We start from the raw sequence: 18,562 nt of genomic DNA on the forward strand, positions 1-18,562 counted from the left end.
CATTAAAATTTAAATACATTTCAGTGCACTGCAGTGATGGAATATTAGATATGTTATAAAATGAATAGAAAATTTTATATATTTGGAGAAAATATGTATCATATATATGTATGTACATTAGGGCTGCTCGATTATGGCAAAAATCATAATCAAGATTATTTTGGTCAATACTGTAATCACGATTATTTAACACGATTATGAGGGGGCTATATGACCAAAACTTTATATGAGTGGTTTAAAGATAGTGATACATATTAAATATGTATTTCCTGTAAATAAGGTTGCTACAATCATTATATCTGCACTGTTTACTTCACTGCTTTGCACTCTATCTGCCATGTGCCTCGTGCTGCTTTACTTATCTTTCTTTTTACATGACCTATTTGTATATTTGTATAGTTGTTCTTTATATTTTATTATCTGTAATGTTCTACTGTTAGTGTTATCTGTATGTTAGTGTTATCTGAGAATAATGCAATTTCAATTCTCTGTATGCATGTACTGTACATGTGGAAGAATTGACAAAGCAGACTTGACTTGCTATGACATCTACATTATAGAGACCAGCGGAATTTCAAACAAACAAAAAGTCCTCAAAATTATTGAAAATTAAACTGTCAGTAATAAAAAAGCAAACGAACAAATACAATAGAATAAAAAGATACAAATTAAACTGTGCTTTTATATTTTTTTTTTATGCAAGTCTCAAGCAGTATGATTATTTAATTTATTTATTAGTAATGTCTCATTTCAGTTTAAGTTTGGCTTTAGTTTTGTATTTATTGCAGTTTATATGAAAAGATTAATGTATCTTTCAGCCTACTGCAGAAATAAATAATCAAATGTAAAATAAAATATAGGCCGCTGTCACTTTAAGAGCCACACGGATTCAAATTACTGTTACACGCGTATTTTCATTCTCAACTTTTTACATTAATTTATTAAATGACCGACGAAGGTATACATGAATAAATCACCAAGCGCAGCATTTTGACACATTTTTGCATGTACTTGACCGATTAGGCGCGCACCTTGAGCTAAAAGATGACTTTACATGTCCGTGTTCTGTTGTATCTCTGAGCGCTTATATCTGCCTGAGGGGCAGCGCGAGTTCTCTTTCACGCTTTTAAAAACATGAATAAATATACTTCGATAATTCAAGCACTTCCCATTTTGCAAATGTCACGTTACATGATTTTACTGATTTGCACGGGAAATTGGGCTTTTTTAGAGGAACGAAACCGCAGCTCGGAAAAAGGAGGCAGAATGGGGCACAATAATTGTTTTATCTCGATTATTGGATTTTTATAATCGTTGGAGGCCAAAATCGAAATCGAATCGTTTTTTCGATTAATTGCACAGCCCTAATGTACATACAGCATTTCCTCCAGGATCCCTCCAGCAAACTCCGCAATTTTCGCAAAAGCTCGCAAATTTTCTAAATTGTTGCAGATTTTCCACAAATTCTGGGCTTATTCTGGTAATTCAAAGTGCTTTACATAAAAGAAAGGAAAAAAAAAAATCATGAAGAAAAATAACCACAAAAATAAAATAAGCAATTTAAGAACTTTAAAAATGATTTAAAAATTGACTTAAAAAGAATTTAAGACAGTTTAAAAATCAGTCTGGACATCGTATAGTGCTCATTCAATAAATGCACAGCTAAACAATGAGCAATAGCTACATTTGCTATAGAAGTTATTAATCTTAGTTAAACAAATCTTAGTTCATGTTAGCTCATTAAATAACACAGTTGCAATTTTCAATTTTAACAATGTGTTATTAAATATTGGAATACCTAAGATTAATGAATGTTCAGAATAATTTTTAATTGGCAGTTTGTTAACTAAAGAAGCCCTAATGTAAAGTGTGAATGAACAGTAAAGAATCAAAACACTTTCAAACAATATCTAGGGCATGTTGTAGTCCAGATTAAAAAAAAAAAAAAAGTTTGAAAATAAATAGCCTATTAAGTCTAAATATTTGCTGTGATGAACACCATAGCAAATCCACAAATCTGAATGGCTATTTAAAATGATTTAAATATGGTTTAGAAAGTAGCAGCTGCTTAATTAATGGGGTTTACAGGGTAAGGGCTGCATTTTAGCGCCATCTGTTGTCAGAGAGTGAATGTGCTTTCATTCAGCGCGTCTCTCACGTGTTCCTCCATGTGCTTCTTATGCGTGCTTGTTTACATCAGAGCGCACCTTTCAAGCAGCATACAGCGGTGTTGTGCATTTTGAGCAGTTGATGGGAAAAGTATTCTTAAAATGCATTCCAAATTCTGAATAATTTGTAATATATAATAACCGCGATATATCGCATTACCGAATACCGGAGCCCTACAATGGTTGTCGAAGTCAGAAAAGTCAAAACAATGTTAGAAGAATGTCACCGGAAATTTTGAGAAAAACTGCAGCAAAACCAGTTATTTTAGGCCGCAAAAAATCAGAAAAAAGTTCTGCAAAATCCTGGAGGGACTGATACAGTATACACATTATGCAGAGTTTTTCTATATTCTTTCATTGAAGTTACTTTTTTTTTATGAGTTATTTAATGAATTTTACTTTGAATTGCTTTGTTATATTGATTGAAAAGCAGTTTGGGCCTTGCTGTCAGTGTTGTTATTATGGCTGTCCTCGACTAAAGATTTTTCTGGTCAACTAGTAGTCATTCATTTGAAGCATTAGTCAACTAATCGCATGTTTATTAATAAATCATTTAAATCATAATAATGAGCATTTAATTGCCTACATTGCCTAATAAGCATATGCATAAAACTTGCCACAGCACACAGCAGAAGATAATGATTATGAATGTTAATTTTATGAATGTTAACATTTTAATAATTCATTGATAAACTAGTCCTTTCTTTGTTTTTGATATAAGAGATTAACTTGGCGACACCGATTCGTCATCTCCGCAGTAGTGGATGCACCTGCATGCATGTTTCATACAGATTACAAAATCTGAGAATATTTGTTTTCCATTTGAATTAATTTATTCGAAATTAGACATTTCACTTTCTATAGATATATTTTTTTATGTCTGTAAGGCAAGCATACACAGAGTTTCATGCTCAACTTCATGGAGACTGAGACGACAGAAAGTGCATCCTGTTTGCTTTCATTATGTTACAAAAGCGCAATGTTTTGTTGTTGTTGTGAGTAAACACAAATAAACGTAGAGTCATTACTGATTTGAAAGCGGAGTTATTCTTATCTGTATGACCAAAAACGAGGGAGTATTTTAAAGTGACCCTATTATGTGTAATGAAGTGTTCATATTTTGGTTTCGGGAGTCCCCAAAAACAGTCAAAAAACACTTTCATTGTCTTATAATATGCATTTATTTTTACCTTATTTGCCCAACGATTCATTTTTCCAACCCCTCCTTTGTGTGACGCTAATCTGCGGTGATTGGTCTCATTTTCATTTCATTAAGCCAGTAATGCTTGATAAAGCAGTGTTTGTGAGAGCAGTGCTGCTTTGTGTACAGCATTACCGCTATTTTTACCACTCCAAAGGCTGCACCTAGTGGCAAAGAATGAATTTGCATTTTCATTCAGACCAGTGCGAAAAGACCAATAAGTGGGCAGGCAATATGCAAATGTTTAATGATGAGGTCAACATAAAACGTCTTGGGATTCGTTTTAAAAACGACTCGTTTCCATGATTCAGAGTTGACTCTTTTGAGAGACAATACCTTTATACACGATGCACTTTCAGATTTTAAACTTTGCAGGATGTTTTCATTCGCTTAGAGCTGTGTTACAGACAGCATGAAAGGTAATTTTCAAAAATCCATAATAGGGGCATTTTAAGAGCAAGTGAGGGCGCCTCCATCTGTCCTGCAGTGAGCGCTACTGTTCAGCTTCCACACTCCGCACAGACACTGAATAGCGCACATTTCTCTAGGTTAACATTAGATTGAGCGGCCATGTAAAGTTGCTGCTACTTGCATATTTCAGATGATATGCCATATTTGAGGTCGATGAATGATAGGCAAGTGTTTGGATGTCCTGCCCGATGTACTGTTTTACCACTGACTAGCTGTTAACGAATGACTTGCTCAAAGAGTACTAATAATCACATGTTAGAGTTGATGTTCACTTACCCAGCGTGGCCTCAGCTGTGATGTCATGCAGGGTGGGGACTGACGGGGTGCTGTCGGGTGTCTCCGTTTCATCCTCCTCTTCCTCTTCTCCTCCCTCAGGGCCTTTCTCCAGCCCCTCTATCTCTAGAATCCTCTTCTCCAAGAGCTCAGCCTGACGCTTCTGTTTCTTCTTCATCTTTTTCTTCTTGTTCTTGGACATTTTGCCCATCTGAAGAAAAGAATCTTTTAACTTTTCTATGAACTTTTACCTTTTTATGTGTGAATGTGCTACCAATGGACATCAAGGAAGATGCTAAAGAACTCATCTCTGAGGAACACTCACTTGTTTTGGAGCCGGAGCTGTACTCACTGCAGTGGAGGAAGAAGATGAAAAAGACGACAACATCAGCATCTTGTTGTGCACTATCAACATTATGAAAGCAGGACATGTTTTCAGTTGCTACACCGAGTTCAAAAGCAGTGCACATGAGGTTCTCCAAAGAATGTGTCATCCTTTAGTTGTTTAGAAGAGTTCATGAGTCATTGCTCTCCATTTAGAAACACCCTGCAGACTTTACGTCACTCTGCATAATGTATCAATGGTGTTGTTCTATATTGAGGTGTCAGAAGAGGTGAATGGATGTGAAGTTACAGCTATATAAAACAGCAGTCTGTCACTGATATCAGAACCATAACACTTTCACCACTGAGATACTGTTTTTAGCATCTTGAAAGTCAAACCAATGCAACAGAACATTCATAAACATCCTGACAGTCTAAATGCTAGATATACAGCTTTTGACCAAAAAATTACTAGTTATTTGTGACTTCTAGCAAATTCAATATTTCTATAACATTCTATATTAATTATATTTATCATATTTTACATTTTTATAATATAACATGAAATAATATTCATTCTGCGTCAAAAAGACTTTCTGAAAGAAAGTCATACAGGTTTAACATGACATAAGTGTGAATAAATGATTTAAATTTTCCCTTTAATTAGCTTTTAAATCCCGTTAATCTCATGGCATTATTTATACAACCATACCTGCAGTGCATTCATGCCACCACTGAGCTGCAATAAGCGGTCTGTAAATATATCTAAATACCAATTCAGATGCAGCTTTAAAAAGTTTGTGTAATCCTTTTTTTTTGAATCAAACATCTATTTTATGCTTTTTTTTACATTTAACACAATAATGACTTTAAAGGGATACTCCATCCCAAAATGAAAATTTTGTCATTGATCACTTACCCTCATGTCTTTCCAAACACGTAAAAGCTTTGTTCATCTTCAGAACACAATTTAAGATATTTTGGATGAAAACCGGGAGGCTTGTGACTGTCCCATAGACTGCCAAATAAATAACAGTGTCAAGGTCCAGGAAAGTATGAAAAGCATCGTCAGAATAGTCTGCCATCACTGATTCAACCGTACGTTATGAAGTGACGAGAATACTTTTTGTACACGAAGAAAACAAAAATAATGACTTTATTCAACAATTCCTCTCCTCTGTGTCTCTCTAAATCAGCATAGCGCCATTTTGGCAAATCTCTTGTCGCTTCATAACGTTACGGTTGAATCAATGGTGGATGATGGGCTATTATTATTGTGGTTTTTTTATTTTTTTTGGTTTTGTTACTTTTATTTATTTGGCAGTCTATGGGACAGTCACAAGCCTCCCGGTTTTCATCCAAAATATCTTAAATTGTGTTCCGAAGACGAACGAAGCTCTTACGGGTTTGGAATGACATGGGGTAAATGATTAATGACAAAATTTTCATTTTGCAGTGGAGTAACCCTTTAAATGATCCTTTTAGGGGTCATTTCTCAACCAAATTTGATGTGCAATTAATTTGTGATCAATTTATTCACCACATTATGTAATTAATTAGATTGAAAATATATATTTGCTTGACAGCTCTAAAAAATATATAATGCAAACGTTATCATAACCCAATGAACAGAATACTGGCAGAATACATTTTTAATAACTGGCCAGTTCTATTGTGGATTATAAAGTGCTCTGCTGTCTGTTAAAGATGATATTCAACATAAACCTACAATTCGAAATTACAACAATATTTAGTAGCTGATTTGATATGTATTGCAATTTTTTTTTTTTTTTTTTTTGGATTGCATTGTGATGTTTTTTTTTTTCAGCTGTTTAGACACTCGTTCTGACGGCACCCATTCACTGCATAGGACCCATTTTTGAGCAAGTGATGTAATGCTAAATTTCTCCAAATCTGTTCTGATGAAAAAACATCTACATCTTGTATGGGCTGCGGGTGAGTACATTTTCAGCAAATTTTCAATTTTGAGTGAACCGTTCCTTTAAAGGTGCCATAGAATGCATTGAAACGCAATATTTTAAATTGTTCTCTAATATCTACATAGAAGGTACAGTGTTTCCCACAGCCTCACACTCTATTTGTGGCGGCACTCTCCCGCCCCCATATATACATATATATGCAAATTCATTTTCTGCCAGCAGGAGGCGCTTTAAGAGCGGGAGAGATACAGTATTCTCCGGTAACGCTGAGCTCACAAACGCTGCCTTTATCAAAAATTTTCTAAATACAGTCGGTTTCCTTCTGAAATAGTGATATAAAAACACCCGCATCGGTTTTTGATTTTGAAACGTGCAGTGCTCATGTTTATTCAATGAATTCAAAGCCTTTTGGAAAATCTTTTTGTGGCGGTCAGTTTTGATATTGTGGCGGCCCGCCACAAATAAATCAATGTGTGGGAAACCCTGAGGTATGTGGCTTAGGTTTGGGCAAAAATTCGCCAGAAATGTTTTTACATGTCCAATTCACAACCCTAGGATCTGTCCCTAAAATGTAATGGTCTGTTATTACCTTATTTGGAAGGGTCATGAATAATAATGTTGAGCTCTCCTCTGATTGGCTGTTTCATTAGCTCACACAGCAATCAGATCTCTACTGTCCGGTGTGAATGATGGAGAGCTTAGGCATCCAACCTTATATGTTAGATCCTGTATCAGACAAAGATACAGATTTTGAGAGATTTTGCAAGAATGTTTAGCGTCCGTGGTATAAACATGATCGTGCGTGATGCTGGTGGAGTGAACGAGGCTTGAGAGAGAGTTGTGAGCGAGGGCGCTGACATAGCCTCAGTGTTGCCAGATCCAGCTGTTATAATCGTTTTTGGATTGTCTTTTCCACTTTTTTTGACACTTTAGAAAGTTAATAAAGTAGGATGTTGCAGTTTAGGGTCAGTGATATCTTTGTCTTATCTTAACTGCAAAAGACTTTAAATAATTGTATTTATATATAAGTTTTTGTTTGTTTTAAGCGATATCTGGCAACACTGCATCGAAGATTCAGCTGTGCAGGTCCGGCTGGCCTTGAACATGAGCTGGTGTACGTAATGCAAATGTTGGGGGCGTAAACATTAAAGATCCCGAATGTAATGTCAGTCGGTGTTGTGTTGGGATTCGCCTCTTTTTCAGTGTTCTTTAGCACGCACGAGATTTATACAAGGAGGAGGAAACAATGGTGTTTGAGGCTCACGGTATGTCATTTCCATGTACAGAACTCTTATTATTCATCTACGGCAAGGTAAATACAGTTTTCCATTCTATGGCACCTTTATTAATATCATTAATAATAACTGCGATATATTAGAAGTTTTGTCCCATCTGTTAATAATCCTGTTCTGAGAGAAGCGCTTGCTGTCACCTGCGGATCCAGAAGGTGGCGGAGCTCCAGATTTCTGCCATTCCGTGGCCTCCGCAGCCAGTCTTTTGACATACGCCTCATTCACATCCATCAAGATGTTCTCTGGTTTTATATCAGTGTGAATGATCTTACACTTGGTGTGTAGGTAGTCCAAGCCTTGCAAAACCTATGCAGAGAAAATTTAGGTTTGACCCTCAGTAAACCACATCAAATGATTATGAGCAGAAAACACATACCTGTCGAATAATGCTCTTGACACATGGCAGCGGCAGGCCCTGGTAGTTGGACTTGATAATCCACTTCAGCAGATGGTGGCCGAGAACTTCAAACACCATACACACATCTGACAGCATATGTTAAAGGGAAATGATGGAGAACAAAAGTCCAGGTCCTCCGGGAACACAAGCCAAGAGCTCCAGCTCATTATGAGCTGCACTTCACAAATAATAGAGTGAGCTGAGCTGAATCTGGGCAAAGCGCCTACTCTCACAGCTGTAGATCGAGAGATTGAGCGGCAGCTGAAAACTGCATCCTGTACAAAAGCGAATATGGAGTGCACTAGAAAAACACCTGTGGATCCCTCACAAAACCAAAGGACACCTGTTCAATAAACAGTGGCAGTGAAAGGATACGGGTTCCGTTCACGCCCGAGATCTTGAAGTCGTCCAATAACTGCACCACTTTCTCCCTGCTGGGATCATTCTGGTCTGTGTTCCTGACCTGAATCCACCAGATGGGGGAAAAAGAACTCAGACAGTTTTACAGATAAAACCATTTTCTTTGGTTTATTACAAAATAAACTGTGTTTTCATTTGATGAAACCACTTTCCTCGGGGCATGTGGATACACCTGACTTTCATTACTTTCCCACCACACTGTGGCACGCTATCCAATTCATCTGACAGTAAATGGTCTCGGGAATAATTCATGGTAATGGTTTCTAAGGCAGCGCTGGTGTCGGGGGAACTCACCGCTCTCAGGAGCTTGATCTCATCGAGTGCTGTTTCAGTGTAGTGCTCGGCGCTCTTAACCACTTTCATTGCCACAAAACGCTTCCCTCTGCAACCAAAACAATAAATTACCTCTCAGTACACATACGTACTTAAGAAATGGTAATGCAGGAAGAAAAAGAAAAAAACAGACAGGAACGTTAACATACTGTATGTCCCAAGCAAACCAAACAGTGGAAAAATGACCCCATCCCAGCTTGCGGATTACATGGTACCGTCCGTTAAACAGGTCGCCAATTTTCACATGGTGATAACCACCTAGAAAATGAGGTTTTGGCTGTTAGAAAACAGTGCTAGCATCAAAACATCTGGAATTATTTGAATATCAGGGTCAAAAATGAACACTTTCTAGATATATTATTTTATTCAAAAATACAATTTATTAAAAACAATATTCATAAATGAAATTACTTAAAGACACCTCTTCAATTTGGTTAAATAGTGTGGTATTCGATTCTTTAAAAGTCCTCTATTTCATTTTGGCTGCATCTAGTGTAATTGGCTAAATACCGTAAGTGGTGCATTTCACAGACGAGAATCCATGAAATGCATTATTAGACTGTTTTCCAAGGCTTCATGATATGTTAAACCCATTTAAAAATCACAACAAAGCATAATGCTATTGTGAATTCACAAGTGCTATGATTCAATTAAATAAATATGTGATGCAGGTTTAATATATACGCTTTATTTGTTTACATGTGTGTAGGTTATGTATGTGCATGTCAGAACGACTCAGTTTACAGTAAATGCTGCTCCGCACAAACTGTTATCATTTACATGTGTCGAGCGTCTCAAACTCCACCACTGCATGTTGTTGTGTGTTTGGGTTTATTATAACTGGGAGGCAAATGGGAAGGCAACATGCACCATTTCATCAGATTAGTAAGGTAAATCATTTATAAACTGACGCAAACACAGGAGAATACATCTTTCTCAATATGCTAACTGTTCACTGCGATTTCAAAATGAACGTTTAAACCCTCGCTATAAATTTACACATTTTGATTTCCACTGTCCACACATTCAAGAAATTACAGTGGCTGTAGCATTTCTGTTGTAAAGAAATGGGCAAATATTAAAGATTAATATCCACCAAAGTGGAGGAGGGGCGGGGCAAATACCACACTGACCAACTGTCACATCCTACTTGTACTACGACTGAACGACAATGGAGAAGTTAATATTGATGAAAATTAATGCATGCAACATTTCATTCGTGATGCATCTGCCACATTATTTCAGCGGCTATTCTGTATAACAACAACCAAAGCGCCTCAATAACGCTCGCAGGTGTTCTCAGCTAGGCATTTTCAGAAAAGCTGGCTTTGGTGGACACACGGCATTTTACATGGAATGCTTTTTTCTGTAAATTTTTTTGTTTGCACTTATAGTTTATTGTTTTTAAATGGAAAAAAAACCCACAGAATATATAATTTATAAGTTTGTTGTGAATACAGCCTGATAAGATTGTTCAGAAATGGTGACAAAAATAATGTTTAATGAAAAACATATCTTTCTCATTAAACGTAATTTAAATAAACGAATATATATATTTTTTTATCAGCTCAAATATTTGAATGCAATATTTTTTAAAAATGCCCATCCCTAGTAAATAGATAAGTGCTGCGCTTCACTCTGAAATGTGCAGTGCATATATTAAATTAAATTGTAGCCTCTGCAATTTAATAGATGTTGATTTTACTTTAATTAATCGCTCAACCCAAATGGCCAAGTATGGCAAAAAATGATGTTGGATCCTGTTTACAATGCATGCTCTTTTACTGTACACAACAATCTCTCCCTGTACTATGATCACAGGACTCCCACCCTTGCAGTAGTCATTAGGATCCTCTTGCTCCTCATCATCTGAACCCAAGATCTCCTCATCTTGCTCCTGCAGTAAGTCAGGCTGCTGTGCGGCTCCCCTCGGATGGGGATCAGGCCTGGAGAAAGAAAGCTTATCTTTAGCAAACAGATGTAGCAACCACAACCGCTGACCAAATGTCTTCACACATCTCTCATTCTAGATGTGCTAGTTACAGGAACGCAGCCAAATATTTATCCAGTGCCTTTAAAATGTTGTTCTTAAAGTTTAATACCATCATCATCTTGCTACTGCACCATATAATCCATGATTGTCCACTGGGCTTCTCTAATGTCAGACATTTATGAAACCTGTAAATCAGTGCAGGTGCAACGTTAAACTGAAGGAACTAAGGTTATATGGCAGAGTAAGAGAGACAGTCATTGCTGGATCACTATAGAAAATCATAAGAGGCGTCAAGCTGAGAGAAATCAAAGCATTCAGACTTTTTGAGTCAAGTTTCTGCAGCAAACTTAAAGTGACAGTTCTCACAAAAATGGAAGATCTGCAATTATTTCTTGACTTTGTACCCCATTGACTAATTATTGAGTGAACTATCAGCCTATGGCAAGCATGAATATGGTTAACACTTTATATTTAAAAAAATTTTTTTTAAAATACTGCATCAAGAATAATCACTACTTTGCAATTGCAATAAAAAGATATCTGAATGTATGATTAAATGCATTTAGCATTTTAAATCATACATACCATCCTATCACCATGTCATGGTATATGGGCCAGTTAGGGATGCCAAATAAAAAAAACTGGGGCAAGTGCCAAGATTCGGAGCGAATAACAAGACTAGACAATAAACAATTTTGTTTTAATTATAGAAGTGTGATCCATTAATTCTACCTGCATTGTGTCTAAATATCTGACTGACCTTTTCAATATCACACTACTCGCAGTGTTATTTCTATTGGTTGGCTGCACCAGCAGCAGGCATTAATGCGATTCGATATGCAGCTTTGTGCCGTTCGCCTCGCTATGTAGCGTAATCTCTCGCAATTTTCTGCATCCTAAACTGGGCTCTGAACTTCAGCTTGGAAGTTTGAAACAAGTCCAGAATAGCGTAAGCCTTTACAAGGACACTTTTTGAATTAGTCATTCTCAATACGGCTTTTGAACAATACACAAAGAATGTCTGAAACAGTGGATTAAACGCAGTGAGTTATTAAACATGTATGTTTCTGCCTCTGCATAACAGGTTTCTTTCTGTTGGTTTAGCATAATTTTAAAGTTATACAATAAAATCCGGCCAAACTAAACAGACTGAGAGGGAAATTAAAATAGGCATCTGCAAGAATTATGAACAATAAATAGTTAAACAGAACAGTCTGACACCAGAGCAGAGAAAAGCTTTTTCCCGCAAATCCCAGGCAACATCCCATATCACAGATTGCTCCCATAAACATGAAACAGTTTAATTGAGAAGCTGTTATCTCTGTCTGCTTACCAACCGAATCAATTTTGCGCTTCGTGCGTCAGTGAGTATTTCAATAATGAAGGCTCCACCAGCGACAAATCCACTGCAAACGTCTACTTTCTGCTCTTTTGACTTGATTAGTTTTTGATTGAACTTTGCAGTTTGCACAGACACCAAACATATTCTAATGAACATGCTATTAGTCGAAAGCGACTGTATAGTTGTGTGCTATGGGCTGAACATGTTGGGAGTTACACCAGAAAATAATTAATTTAACCAGATCCCAGATAATTAGAGGCTGTGCTAGTGGGAGTTAATTAGTGGAGGTGCGTGTAAATGTGATGCTGGTCTGGGGGGAGAGTACACACACACACACACACACACGTGTACACATACATGTGCCCATGGCTCAGAGCAGAGCAGATGTTGAACCACAGCAGTCCTGCCAACCACTACTGCTCTGATCTCAGCTCTCATAGAGAGCTCTCATGTGAATGCAAAAGCCATAAAACGAATATTCAAATATTCTCTAATATCCCTTGACAAGTGTGCCACTGTAACTGTCAATGTTATTCACCTGTCAATGGTTTTAATGTTGTGGCTGATCAGTGCAGATACACACACTGAGTGGTTGCAATGATGGATTGAAAAATCTGTTTCAGAGCCAGTATATAAAAATAAATCTCTCACTATTAAATCAATCACCACACTGTATAACTGGGAAACCCATTTTTCCTACACGACTGTGCTTGTGTCCTGCCTTTCTGTGGCTTTCATGAGCAAGCTAATACATGCATTCCAACTTGAATATTTCATATCCATATATTTATTTATTTGGTTGGTATCAAGATATTTAACATTCAGATATAATGACCGACTGAGTTTATATTGAATATCAATAGATAATTTAATATGTTTAAGCTGTATCACCCAGCCATATTCATGTACAGACTAAGAACCTGCACCCTGACTAACTGCTTTATTTCGATCAAGTGCCAGAAATAACACATATAAAACCAAGTTCATTTGAATGTTGTGGAATTATCACTGTTGCACTTCTAGAAAGTGTGTGATAAAAACTTTTTTCATTTCATCATTCCAAACAATTCAAAGACGGATGCATTCATTAAAAGATAACGACGAGAGCAGCAATCTGAGTAATGAAGGCTGAGAGATCACTGCAGACATAACATCTCTCTGCACAGCAAGGCGCAAGTTAAAGACATCACCACATGATTATGGCTTTGTTTTTATACTGTGCAACAGAAAAGCCATTTTGATTGACAGTTCATACCATGCTAGATATATTTATGTGGCATGACCTTAAAATGTTAGAGTGATGTGAACACAGCGAGTCAACAATGAAGGACTTGTTAAGCAGTTTTGATAGGATCATGGTGATACAGAGTTTAGTTATCTGCTGTTGCCAAGCAATGTCGTAATTTACTGCAGTAATATAGAATTCAAGAGATGTGCAGTCATGGATGAATGTGCACTTTATGCCCAAAAGTATGTGGGACACACTGACACCACACCCATGTGTGCTTGTTGAAGCACATTTGGGTTTAGAGTTCAACATCATGGGCATTAGGGAGTATATCCTTCTTAAAACCTTCCATTATTCTGGAAAAACTTTCCATTATATATTCCAACATGGATTTGCTCCCATTAAGACACAAGAGCATCAAGTCATGCCATAGTCTGGGCTTTGTGCAGAGCTTGATTAATACTAATAATGTTATAATATTTTCTTCATATTTTATAACGACTGTAATAATGCTTTGTTTGTGGAAACTGTCTTCAGATAACAACTGTTCTGTTGCGGGAAGGATGGGAAAAGACAAAACTTTGCCTAATAAGATATGAAACCCAGACATCTGGAGAGATTGTGGGCGGTGCTATTTTGTACTGTTGTCAGCACAAAGCGGTCGACATACCAGAATGCCTTGCATTTCTTTAGTGTCAGTCTAAGTATCCGCTTGCCCTTTGAGTAATGTGTGGATAGGACATCGGTTATTACATTATTTTTTGTCTACTGATGACCTAAGGCCTTTTCGTTCAACGAACAAATATTCACCACAACCAAGACTGAGAAGTAAAACAATGCTGTTTGATTTCAGTTTTGTTACCAGGTTTGTTTTCATTTTGGAGAGTAGGTCGATTTTTAGTAGTGATTACTTAAAGATGCCATTAGTGTGAGCAGAAGTGCAAAAAATTTGGGTAACATTTTAGTATAGGGACCAGTTCTCACTATTATGTTTTTTATTATTAATATTATTAACACATTGGCTGTTAATTAGTACTTATAAAGCACATATTCTGGATTACCATATTCTACATCCCTAATCCTACCCAATACCTAAACTTAACAACTACCTTACTAATTATAAATAAGCAGCAAATTAGAAATTTGAGGCAAAAGTTTTGTAATTAATGGTTTGTTAACAGCGAAAATTGGACCTTAACATTTTAAACACTCTGCCATTGGTGGGACATACAGGTAGTCCCCCCACAACTCACACCACTGACAGAAAGGGCTGAATTTTTTTGAACATTGGGTTGCCAGACAAAAAACCCATGTAGATAGATTCTGACCATAATAAGAGTATAATGCAGTTATGCACTGAAAACTCCAAATGATGACGGATCTCAAATGAACAGCAAATCAAACCTGTAAGAAGATTAAAATTCTCTCCAATTTGAAATCCCAATGAAACTAAATGTCATCAAACTAGCAGACCATTACTAACAGTTTCTCTGAATGATGGATAGTCTCTGAGGTTGCAAAACTCTTCGCAGTGACGGTGCTTGGGGCTGAAGATTCAAGACGTCAAAGTGAATTGAGGTTTGTTTCGGTCTGTGGCAGATTCTGCTTAGAATGCAAGACAAATTCATGGATATCTACAGGACAGATCAAACTTTTTTGGATGGCATACAGAAAGTCTGGAACACAAAGGACCTGCATGTGTGACACATCAATTCTTAAGTCCAGAAACATTTAAAAGTTTAAGAAATATTAGAATCCTCTGATCAATCCTCTAATTCAGCTCTCAATCGTTGTCCTGGAGTTACCCAAACTGCTTATTTCAGATTCCAGAACCACTGTTTTACTTAATGCCATTAATCCTTTCAGGAACAATGAGAAAAATTAAGATGAGGAATCATTCATCTGGTTGTTTAAGCTGGCAGGGAGCAATAGAGGGGGGTGTAATCTACTGTTAAATTCTACTTAATCTCAAGTCTGCAGCGTATTGTTTTTCGCCTCAGACGGCACGCCTACGGATCGTCTGATACATGCTGCACTCAAAATGACAAGAGCTTTCAAAACGAAGAACGAATCCAATGCAAACTGTCAAGAATTGTCTAGGTTAGGGCTGCACGATAAATCGCATGCGATAAACATGTTTTTTGACCTTGCATGTTGACTTGCATGCAAAATATATGAAAAATATACGAATATGAACCTTTCATAACCCATAATAGGGGCACTTCAAATTAAATGTAAATAGAGTTCAAGTAAAACTGTAAATGCAAGTTGGAAAAGTTGTTCAATCCATTAAAAAAAAAAAAAATGTTGGAAAAGAAATGCGATCAGTATTTTCCACATACAGTTTAACATTAACAATAACAAGCATTAATCTAATAAAATGCTCTTGAATGACCATTTATAAATGGAGGAAACTACAATTCCAAGTATTTATTAAGTGATCTTTACACTGCAGTAAAAAAAAAGTTAGTGTTTGTTAATTAATTGATTGTTAATTTTAAATTGATTTTAAAAATCAAAACAATAGCCTAATAATATTGTTGTAATAATACCAAATTTTGTTTAAATCATTTCTGATTATGTACCTATGTGCCCATATTTACTTATTTATTTTTTGCATTGTGAATGATATATAACTTTTGTTTTTTGGACAATTTTGCCATTTATGCTTTTTATGCAATTAGGGTGCATATGTTTTTCCCAGAACACCTTTAAACAAAGCGATGTTTACTAAGCATCAGCTCAGTACATTCAGAGGAAGCACCCGTCGCTCATGTAGAGTAAGCTGAATCTTTGAAATTGGCTTTACTATAAATCCAGGCTTCTCAACTGTGACTACATCACAGGTGATGTGTGGTCAGAGAGGTTGCATCAAATAGGCTATTTTCTTATCGCCTCATCCAGATCCAGTCTATGAATCACATTTCCATAATTCCCTCCATTACTTTAAGTTGTTTTTCAGTGAAGGCGGCTTCTATTAAAAGCCTCAAGCCTTAGCAACCAGCCTGGACTATTCATCTGAACCAAAACTTCACCTCCCAAGCTTCTTGATGCATGGCATCCTTCATAACACATTCACCGAGAGAAAAACAAGGGGGCTGTGTGTGTCTAAGCATGAGTGTTGGTCCGTGTGAGCGTCGTGAGTGGGAGGGAGAAACGTTTGGCGCACAGAGAGTTAAATTCACTCTTAATACAGAGCTCAGCCTTCAGAACTTCTCCAGCCCACACAACAAACCACAACACGTCTGACATTCTCTTGTCTTGTGTCAGAGTGCTCACGCATGCATCAAAACAACACTCTTAAGACCGAGCTACCATTGTTTTCACTCGCGTGCGAACTGCATTGCAGCATTAGAGCTTTTGGCAAAACCCGTCCCGTGTGACCTTTCCCACCTGTGGTTTTGCTCGGGTAACAATCTCCTGGTTGCATCGAACTAGTCGACTTCACTAACCATTGCAGTGGCTTTTCATTAAGATACAATTTGGGGTCCAGCCTGACTGTATACAAATCTTCACAAAGGTGAAGGTGCGCAAAACAGCAAGGGGCCGTTGATGCGGTTTATGCGGCTGCAGCACAGCATGCATTCAACACGTCTCCCTCGCTCTCATCTCCCCTCTGCCATGATTCATCTCAGACAGACTCGTTAAGAAAGCTGGATTTAATCTGACTTCACACAGTGTGTCCACCATGCATCTTTAAGCAGAATCTTCAAGGATACGCGTGCATGTCTTCTGAGAGGAGTTTGATCAACTCAGAAAGATGCGTACAGAGCTGAAACATCAGAATTTTTATGATAAATCACTGCACTAGGGGTGTATTTGTGCAAATTTCTCACATTTTGGGAAACTGTTTCTATTCAGTTTGATAAACATTAAAAATACTTACTAAATACTTATGATAAATACTTATATATACATCATATATGTGTGTGTGTGTGTGTGAATAGTAGATTTTCTGCTAAATATTTGCATAATGAAATGCATAAGTATGTCATTATGCAAATATTTAGCAGGAAAACTATTCGAAAATATATTCATACAATATTTTGTTGATATGATGAAAAGAAAAACATGCATATCAACAAAACGTATAAATATATTTTTGAATGATTTTTCTGCTAAACATTTGCATAATGGAATATTTATACATATATTTTTCTTCTATTCATCATATCGATAAAACATCACAAGAATATATTTTTGACTAGTATTTTTGCTGCTAAATATTTGAATAATGTAATATTTAATTAGTTTTCTCCTTTTCATTTAATATAACATTGCATGGATATATTTTTTAATTGCAGTTTTGCTGCTAAATATCTGTAAAATTAAATAATGTTATGATGCTATAATATTACACAAATACATTTCTGTCTTGTAGTTATTCAAGTAAATGAATATGTTATATAAATGTTCTCATACAACTCTCATTCTTAAACTGTGCATGAAATATTTCCTAATTTATAATCTACCACATAGTTCATTTCAGTTCAATAAATAAAACCGGAACAGTTTCCTAAACTCATCTAATTTTAAAGAGCCCTTCAATTATTTTACCCTTTGAAGCCCCAAACATGAAGGAAAATAACTCGCCACAAGCAACTAGATGAAACTACGTTCAACAAACTGTCAAAGCACAAATTAAATCAAAGCTCTCAAACACATGGCACACCAGATACATGCTTACGAGGCACTAAAGAGCTTGCAAGCAGAGGTGCAACTTTGCTTCTTACCTACAAGATGCGCGGATACCCATGAGAGATAGTGCTAATGAAGGCAACAGGGGCTGGCAGGCCAGAGACAGAGCCATGTACCAGAGGCAGAGGAGGGCCACCTCAGTGCACACAGATGCACGGTGAGGCTGAATGCCGAGGAGCTCGATCCCTCCTCCTCCCGCTCGCTCTGCTTCCGTCAGTGACAAGAGCCCACCCTTTCCTCTGTGCCACGCGCTCTGATTGGCTGGGGAAATCGAGCACTGCATTGCAGGTAAAAACACTGCCGCCTCCTCATTTCTCCTTCATTCTGCCGTCACTCATCCCATCTGCTCTCTCTCTCTAATTACAGCAGAAAAAGACAGCCAGCTCACAAGAAGGCGAGGCAGACGCTCTCTTGCTCATAAGATCCGTGTCTCAGTCTAAACAAGCCTCTTTACAACCTTGTTAGTGAAGGCAGGTAAGCAG

At 37.0% G+C, this 18,562-nt stretch overlaps 1 protein-coding gene across 7 annotated transcripts in view; it reads right to left on the reverse strand.

The window, feature by feature from the left end:
• LOC109066895 (SRSF protein kinase 1-like) overlaps positions 1–18,562 on the reverse strand; it is a 39,071-nt gene that overhangs the window by 10,025 nt on the left and 10,484 nt on the right. For 4 of the 7 annotated variants that reach the window (XM_042733643.1, XM_042733641.1, XM_042733642.1 and 1 more), the window contains 8 exons: positions 10,650–10,765; positions 8,969–9,077; positions 8,781–8,868; positions 8,442–8,529; positions 8,046–8,152; positions 7,810–7,975; positions 4,439–4,464; positions 4,117–4,324 (listed from right to left, as the gene is read on the reverse strand). In XM_042733643.1, the coding sequence (XP_042589577.1) occupies positions 4,117–4,324; positions 4,439–4,464; positions 7,810–7,975; positions 8,046–8,152; positions 8,442–8,529; positions 8,781–8,868; positions 8,969–9,077; positions 10,650–10,765 (908 nt within the window). Of the gene's footprint in view, positions 1–4,116; positions 4,325–4,438; positions 4,465–7,809; positions 7,976–8,045; positions 8,153–8,441; positions 8,530–8,780; positions 8,869–8,968; positions 9,078–10,649; positions 10,766–18,115; positions 18,527–18,562 lie in introns of those variants that run through there. The other 3 variants (XM_042733640.1, XM_042733644.1, XM_042733639.1) reach the window with 3 other exon arrangements.

Source organism: Cyprinus carpio, chromosome B11 (genome assembly GCF_018340385.1).
Source record: "Cyprinus carpio isolate SPL01 chromosome B11, ASM1834038v1, whole genome shotgun sequence".
Classification (NCBI taxonomy): domain Eukaryota; kingdom Metazoa; phylum Chordata; class Actinopteri; order Cypriniformes; family Cyprinidae; genus Cyprinus; species Cyprinus carpio.